The following is an 8,870-nucleotide window of genomic DNA, read 5'->3' on the forward strand; positions in this document are numbered from 1 at the left end:
TCAAAGTTACACTGTTAAATATCAAAATGAACCTGATGAAGGTAAGACACAGACACTTTAAACTTCCATCATAAAATCAGTAAATATTAATTGAATATAAATATGATACTTACCTACAGAGATGTGCTTGGAGGTGCCGAAGAAGAAGTAGACCAGAACTGGGTAGAAGGACGAGTACAGACCGTAGACGGCAGGAACAGAGGCCAGGAGCGCGTACGCCATTCCTACAACCAGAGGAGATACACATATACACTACTGTTTTTAAAGTTTTAGCACCACAATTTTCCATTTTTTTTTACTGTTTACTGTTGACCAAAACTTTTGATTCATGAAAGTGTCCACCTTTGGCAGATATAACAGCTGAACACACTCGAGGCTCGTTCTTTTTACAATAGAAATCAAATATTCTTCAGAAAGTTCTTCCCAAGTCTGTTGCAGAAGTTTCCATAAATGTGTGGCACTTGTAGGTTGTTTTGGTTTTCACTCTTCTGTCCAGTTCATCGCAAAACCAGCTCGATGGAGTTTAAGTCTGGAGTCTGTGCTGGACACTTCATGTTTTCAAGCTTTACCATCTTGTTCTTTTTTCCTGAGGTAGTTTTGGCAGAGCTTGGACTTGTGTTTTGTTATTTTTTATCTTTTTTTTAACCTCTGGCTGTTCAGTATTTACTAGGGTTGTCCCGATCCAATCACGCGATCGGAAATCGGTGCAGATTGAGACCAATCCCAAAAATTGGTGCGGGGGAGTGGGGGCAGCAGGGGCAGAGAGGCTGTCTGGCTTCCATCATCTCGTTTTTATTTGGTAAGATTTTGTATTATTTGGAAATCATAGACTGGCCAAAATGTTTTAAATGTAATGCACATGCCTCCATATCATATCAAATATACAAACTCTAGATTATGCAGAGTCGAGTCTCAGGGTCTGATCTGGTTCTGGTCTCTGTTTTGTCCAGTTCATTAAGTTTATTCCAAGACCAGACTGTGAAAAGTCAAGATTTTCAACAATGATGGTTCATGGTTAGAAAAGTTAATAAAATTAAAGTTTTGGACATTTGAGTTCAGCCTAAATACTACACACTGAAATCAATATAATCTGATCCCCCACACACATCCCGGATCTTATTCTTTGCTCTTAGTTCATTTCATAATTTTTATAGAAGTATCGGATCGGGACTCGGTATCAGCAGATACTCAAAATCAAATGACTCGGACTCGGGGGCAAAAAAATGTGATCGGGACGTCCCTAGTATTTACCTTTGTACCATTTCAAGCATGACTTGAATTGCAATAAATAACTGGAAAAAATGTGGGTGTTCTAAAACTTTTGACCGGCAATGTATGTATAAGGACCAAGGTCACTGGTTCAGTCCCCACTGCATTCACTCGCTTCTGGTTGTGAATAGGTGAGTTTCATTGTTGACAAAAGCGCGCGTTGCATGCTGGGAATTATTTTGGTCGGCGGCAAGAAACACTAATTCAACATGACGGACGGAGTGAGAAAGCACGTAAAGGGTATTGATCCCGGTTATTTATCCACTCTAACGGCAGAGGACCCAAGACCATTTGACCAGAAATTGGTCATAAGCATCGACGGAGCCAAATCACCCTTTTCAACCCCGACAAAAGGTGGACCAAACCAAATTTCTGGTCAGAATCACCAACTACCTGGACAAATATTCACTTCGGTGATATCCACAATGACTTGGTGGAAACTCCTGGGCCATTCACAGCAGAAAAGATGAAAACCTCCAAGAGTCTCGATGTGTTGTTGAACTTGTTGGAGTCCACGGTTTGTTAGGATCTTCTACGTTTGCTCTGCAAATGTTTGAAAGTCATTTAATTCACCGTTAGTGGTTCTTTTCACTCAGAATACGAAAAAGACATTTTCCTTCTTCCGTGCTTCTATTTGTGCATCCGATAATGCAGCAGGAATTTACCATTATCGGGGATAAATACGCGAGGTTACGCACTGTGTTGACCGCTACGTGTTTCTTGCCTCCGAACAAAATATTTCCCAGCATGCAACACAGGCTTTTAATAACAATGACGTCAGTTGAAACTCACCTATAGAGACGAGTTGTTCGAGGTCCAGCTCAATGTATCTGGATGGCCAAATTAAAAACGTCATTCAGACTGATAGATCGTGCACTTTACCTTGTGGGAGCTGCATGATGCCCACACTGATGCCGCTGATCAGGTCTCCCAGGGCGTTCTCTTTCACCGGGTACCGCGGTAACCATTTCACCACGGGCACACTGGTCATGACGGTCTTCTTTAACCTCGGACCGGAGCAGCTGCGCAAGAAGAGCACGTCAGAGTGTTAAAGCAACACTACGGTGCTTTCTGGAGGTGTAACTTTACCTGGGTGACACTATGAAAATGGAAAGTTAGAAAAACCATACTTCGGAACATTCTCCAGGAGACAGAGAGAGGTACTGTGGAGGATTATAGTCAAGGAACAAGAATCCCATGGAAACAAGTAAGAGACAGTCCTCCTCCAGTTCACATACGAGTCAGGTTTGTGGAAATGCAAGCCCACACAAAGTAAGGATATATGATTTTTTACATTTCAATAAAACATTAAAAAAAAACCAAAAAAAAACACACACACATAGACTTTTATTTTACTTTATTTTGGCTTAGAGAAAAATCCCACACACTGTCTTACTTGCAAAATGTGAGATTTATTAGGATAAACCGTGCAACATTCAACATACAGTGTAATAATTCTATTTAATTTAATTTATATATATTTTATTATTTTTCAATTATTTTTCTACTACAATTATTATTATTATTATTATTATTATTATTATTATTATTATTATTATTATTTTATTTTTTTTTTATTTTTTTAATTATTATTATTACACTGTATGTTGATTACCTTTTTTTTTTTGAATTATGTTGTTTTTGGTACACCGTTTGTTCTAATAAATCTCACATTTTGCAAGTAAGACGGTGTGCAGGATTTTTCTCGAAGCCAAAATAAAGTAAAATAAAAGTCTGTGTGCGTGTTTTTTTTGTTTTGTGTTGTTTTATTGAAACGTAGAAAATCATATACCCTTACATTGTGTGGGTTTGCATTTCCTCAAACCTTTTTTTCTCAAGTAATTGATGTGCAAAGTTCTTATTCTTTTACTTTATTTTGTTTTAAAAGTTACATAGTGAGGCTTTAAATATGGCTAGATTGTTTAAATCTAAGGAGAGAGTAACTAGGACTAATAAAACTAAACCAGGGCATAAAAAGCATCAAACTCCAGTCAGGAAGTCTTTAAGAGTGAGAGTTACACTTTTATGGGGTATTTATTTGTTAACAGATCGTCATGTACCTTTTATTGTTAAATTGCTCTGTTCTCTGAAAGCAACACATTCAAATGTTTAATTACTTCCAGTTTTGTTTTGACGCCCTTTGCTTCACGTGCCAAGTCTCTCCCCCCTGAAAGTGCTATAAAGTGTTTTGTTTTATATCATATTTTTGTGTATTTATTTAAAAACAGCTGTGAGGGACATGTTTTATACGCAGACTTGTGGGTTCATGATCTTTGGACAGAACGTCACAACTAACCACAACGAGGGTTCAAACAAGTGCGTGGAGAGATTGCTCAATTACTCAGACGTATATGGATGACATATTAAACCACTCCAGACATTGTTTTGATAAAGGAACAACATTTTAACTATAGACTGCATAAAGAAGTGGACTAAAGAGAATGTGACGTCACCCATAGCGTTCTGTTCCAGTCAAATGAAGCTCATCAAGGCTTGCAGTTATAGGAATGAATTTGGAGCTAGTTCCATATTAGGAAAAAGAATTCAATTAAAGACAAAAAAAAAAAAGCAAAATAAAAACACCAGGATCATGTAGAGAGAGTTAACACGAACAATTTAATGAGACCAAAATGACAAGGCTCACTGCAGCAGTTACAGAGAAAGACATGACAATTTCTAAATGTAAAGTCAATTGAAGCCACAGTCCATGGAGCTAGAAGAGCCCCCATGCTCACTTATTATTTGGAACGTGAAAGCAGGTTAGCTATGTTCATTTATATATATGTACAGATGGAGTTAATATGATTAATTGAGATTCAGGAGCTGGACCAAGCCTCAACGTCCTCTACAACCACGCCTTCAAGTACCCAGAAGCCCTATTTATACGGACTGTCCCAACAACACCATCTGTGGCTACGTTTACACTGAAACGAATCACCGTATCACCGTATCGGAAACTATCTGCGTCCACACACGTTGCTTCTGTGTCCACAATCCTTCCTTATCCACACAGTTTTGAACATATTTGTTTACGTTTAACAGAAACAAAACTTAAAACCGCATGGGTCATTTGCATAAACTGAGCGCTCAAAAACAGCTCGCTCTTGTGCACTGATGCGGTTCAGTGGATTATACGTGTTCTTTCTGTGACAGAGGGATGTTCTGCTGATGGTGAGTCTGTTCTGTGTTTCTATTGCGTTGGAGATGATTCATGTTAAACTTTTCAGAGATCATACGTCTGCAGGTCGTACGCATAGACCGTATATATTCATGGACATATATTCTAGCCTCTTAGCGTTTTGGCGATGAATTACTTCGCGGCACATAGACCTACATTGGTGTATCAGCGTTTTCAGGCGTCCACTAGAGATGCGCGGATTGCGGTTACAGCCGCGGTGTCTGCGGCTAAACCACAGGTCGGGCGGATGACGTGATGAAAAACAATATTTTAATTAAATTCGGGCGGGTGGCGGTTTAACTACTCAAATGAAAAAAATATATATTACAGCCTATATTATTAAGTGTTATGAGATATGCGTCTTTACTCCTATGTGTGATGTTTATAGTGGTGTGTGGCGTGAGCGTGACTGAGTGACTGCGTGCGCGCCCCTGAGGCACGCGCTTCTTGAATGGGCCTGCGGAGCGTACGGGTGTCTATGTTTTACTGTATGTGAAATGAACGGTCAGGAAGGCGACCAAAGCGAGTCAGGAAGCAACTGTCCTGTTATTTAGTGCATCACAGCAAATAAAACCACGATTCTTGAGCAACGAACTGACATGTTTATTGAGCCCACGCACTCACGGTGAGGCTCCGAACAGGGAGTTAAACCCTGAGCAACGAGCGGCGTTTTGTTACGGACAATTAAGAATGCGAACATGCACGTTGAGCGAATTTTTGGAATGAATGAGCTATAGAGTTTGCATTTTTATCGAGACTCTTTAGTTTGTTTGCTGTATGATTGTTCTAAAATCTAAAATCAATGGGTGGATGGCGGGCGAGTGCGGTTTTGAAAATTGGTCAAAACCTCGGGTGCAAATGGACAGCGGGCGGATGATGAGTTTTGTGTCGCGGTTGCGGATGAAAAAATAGCCCATCCGCGCATCTCTAGCGTCCACGCGGTGCCGGATCAGATTCGTACTCAGATGAATTCATGTCAGATCGTTCCATCTCTGGAGCTGTTTTCCATCGGATTAGTGTGGACGAACACTGCATCCGCAACGAAGACGACTCCAATATGTACTAGTGTGGACGGGGTCTGTGTCAGCTCTCTTGAACCCCTCCCTCTCACCCTCGTCTTTCGTCCATCCTTCAGTCCGAAGACAGCATCTTTAAGGAAGGGGGTGGGAGAGGGAAGATTATATCCCCCCCAGCCATCCCATCTGTCCACCATCAATAAATATCTTTATCATATTCCATTGTTCTGGGGGTAGTACTTGATAATGAATCTCTGGTTATAACAAAGTAAAAAAAAAGTTAAAGGTTGTATAGAGGATTTTTTTAAGGGAAGTGAAATACAGCGACAGTCTTTTTTCAAATGTTGCGCATGCGTGACACCACCTCTTTACTATAGAAATCACGCTTGTTTACATCCAGTGCACGTTCAGAATTACTGTTGAAATGACCTGTCAAGAAATATTTTAGCGACCGACGCGTCCGTTTTTAGACCCTTCATCTTCGTCAGTTGCGCCGTCGCTGAATCTCCAAGAATCACCACAGTTTGTCTTCGCTCCTTTTCCCCTTCTCTTCTTCTTTCAGCCACCTCAAAAACCGACTTTCTTTTGCGGCGAACTGGTCGTCGATTCTCATCCGCGATCGCAACAAACTTTGTGTGAATTGCGAGCAAGCTACAGTTTGAAAAAGCCTCTAAGAACCGCTGCATAAAGCACATAATCCCCGTGCGCTGTCGAGTCAGTTACACTAGAAATGTAGGGAGTTTGATTGACAACCTAACAGCCAATAGAAAATGAGGCAGCCTTGTTTTCTATTGGCTGATGTTTATCTGGCCTCACTACATCCACAGTTGACAGATTTTCATAGTTTTTTTTTTTTTTGGTCATTATAATTACAAGGCTGCTGCATCTTTCAATGACAATTTGAAACTAAAATTATCAGTGAAAGATGACAATTTCACTGACAATTTGAAACAAAAACAAAAAAATCCTCCATACAACCTTTAATTTTGTATTTTATTTCCTTTTCAAGCTGTAAAGTCCTAACCACTGGGCCACTAACACTCAACCAGGACGATACACGACTGAACTGAGATCAGATAAGTCAAAAGTTAAAGGTGCACCGCGTAACATTTCTAGTGGAGGGTCCGCCACCTGCTTGTCTCCATGGAGATGTTATCGCTTTGTCTAGAATGTTCCACAGTAGAGATTAAACCTAACACAAGCAGGTTACAGCACTACACTACGTTGCAGTTCAGATCTGTGGAGAATCGCTCCTATTCACAGAAAGAATTATTTTATTTTTGAGCAACAGAAACTCACTTAAAGGTTGTATGGAGGATTTTTTGTTTTGTTTAAAATTGTCAGTAAAAGTTTAAAATACCCTTACAGAGATGCAGCAGCCTTGTAATTATGATGACCAAAAAAAAAAAAAAGAATGAAAATCTATCAACTGTGGACGTAGTGAGTCCGGATAAACATCAGCCAATAGATAACGAGGCTGCCTCATTTTCTATTGGCTCTTAGGTTGTCAATCAAACTCCCTACGCGCGGGGATGACGTTGTTTATGCAGCGGTTCTTAGAGGCTTTTTCAAACTGTAGCTTCTTCGCATTTTGCACAAAGTTGGTTGCGACGGCGGACGAGAATCCACGACCAGTTCGCCGCAAAAGAAAGTCCGTTTTTGAGGTCGCTGAAAGAAGAAGAGAAGAAGGGGAAAAGGAGGGAAGACAAACTGAGGTGATTCTTGGAGATTCCTTCCAGCGACGGCGCGACTGAAGCAGACGAAGGGTCTAAAAACTGAAGACGCGTCGGTCGCTGAAATATTTCTAGACAGGTCACTTCAGCGGTAATTCTGAACATGCACCCGCTGTAAACAAGCCTGATTTCTAGAGTAAAGAGGCGGGAGGAGATGTTTCTACGGAGGCTGTGGAGGAGGAAGGTGGTGTCACGCATGCACAAGGACTGTCGCTGTATTTCTCTTCCCTTAAAAAATCCTCTCTACAACCTTTAATGAATAAATTCTCTAGATGGAAATGTTTAAAGTCCAAGGGGAAAGCAAGAACACCTTCGCAGAGACAAGAAAAAGAAAAAGTTGTGCCAGAAAAGTTGCGCCGTGCACCTTGAAGTAGAATCAAATCAGCCAAAAGTTCAGAGTCTCTTACCTGAAAGACTTCTTGAGCTTGTCTTTCACAGTGGTGGTGTGATGGATGGGGTGGTACACGTTGTCCACTATCTCCTCGTCCAGCACGTCTCTGTGGACATTATAGTCCACTCTCCTCCGCTCTGCCATCTTTCACCTGTGAGCAGAGACAGACCACAGACACTCAGCTGTGGGACAAAACCAGGCCCCAAACCCTTTCAACAAAACAGTGTGGAGAAGAAATATAAGCAGTGTCGAGGAGTAACAGATTACATGTACCAGAGTTATGTAATCAGAGTACAAATGATGAGTAACTGTGTTCAGTTACAGTTACTGTTTCAGTGAGTGGTAATTGGATTACAGTTACTTTATTGAAATAAATGGATTACACAGCGGGATTTTCCTGTTTTCACATTTTGAGCAAAACCAGGACTAAAACCAGGACTAAACCAGGACTAAACCTAGGACTAAACCATGTCTAAACCAGGTCTAAAACCAGGACTAAACCCGGACTAAACTAGAACTAAAACCAGGTCTAAACTAGGACTAAAACCAGGATTAAAACCAGGACTAAAACCAGGACTAAAACCAGAACTAAACCAGAACTAAAACCAGGACTAAAACCAGGACTAAACCAGAACTAAAACCAGAACTAAAACCAGAACTAAAGCCACGACTAAACCAGGACTAAATCCAGGACTAAAACCAGGTCTAAACCAGGTCTAAAACCAGGATTAAACCCGGACTAAACTAGAACTAAAACCAGGACTAAAACCAGAACTAAAATCAAGCCTTAACCAGGACTAAACTAGGACTAATCCAGGTCTAAACCAGGTCTAAAACCAGGACTAAAAGCAGAACTAAAACCAGGACTAAACTAGGACTAAACTTGGTCTAAACCAGGTCTAAAACCAGGACTAGACCCGGACTAATCTAGGACTAAAACCAGGTCTAAACTAGGACTAAACTAATACAATATGACACTAACAGTAGGTGGACACAATTGAAGTCAGCAGTGTCTCATATAAAAATCATTTCTCTATCAATAATATTTTTAATACGGTTAAGTACTTTCAGGATGATGTTGGTACATTCATGTCATTTTAAAAAAACATGACAATATCAAGTAATCCAAAGTATTCAGATGACGTTACTCACTTTAATTAATTTAATGGATTATGTTACAAACTACATTTTGGGGTATGTAATCTGTAATCTGTAGGGGAATACATTTTAAAAGTAACACTCCCAACACTGCATATAACACAAGGAAAGGTTAGTTCAAGGGT

At 40.3% G+C, this 8,870-nt stretch overlaps 1 protein-coding gene across 1 annotated transcript in view; it reads right to left on the reverse strand.

The window, feature by feature from the left end:
* The window catches only part of LOC110164402 (solute carrier family 26 member 6), a 46,189-nt gene extending 38,458 nt beyond the window's left edge, over positions 1-7,731 (reverse strand). The window contains exons 1-3 of the mRNA XM_055166203.1: positions 7,604-7,731; positions 2,152-2,291; positions 114-224 (exon numbers count right to left, since the gene is read on the reverse strand). Of these exons, the coding sequence (XP_055022178.1) occupies positions 114-224; positions 2,152-2,291; positions 7,604-7,731 (379 nt within the window). The remainder of the gene's footprint in view (positions 1-113; positions 225-2,151; positions 2,292-7,603) is intronic.
* Positions 7,732-8,870: the final 1,139 nt, after the last annotated feature.

This window comes from Boleophthalmus pectinirostris, unplaced genomic scaffold, assembly GCF_026225935.1.
Source record: "Boleophthalmus pectinirostris isolate CB_2022bp ecotype Guang Dong unplaced genomic scaffold, ASM2622593v1 HiC_scaffold_8, whole genome shotgun sequence".
NCBI classification, from domain to species: domain Eukaryota; kingdom Metazoa; phylum Chordata; class Actinopteri; order Gobiiformes; family Gobiidae; genus Boleophthalmus; species Boleophthalmus pectinirostris.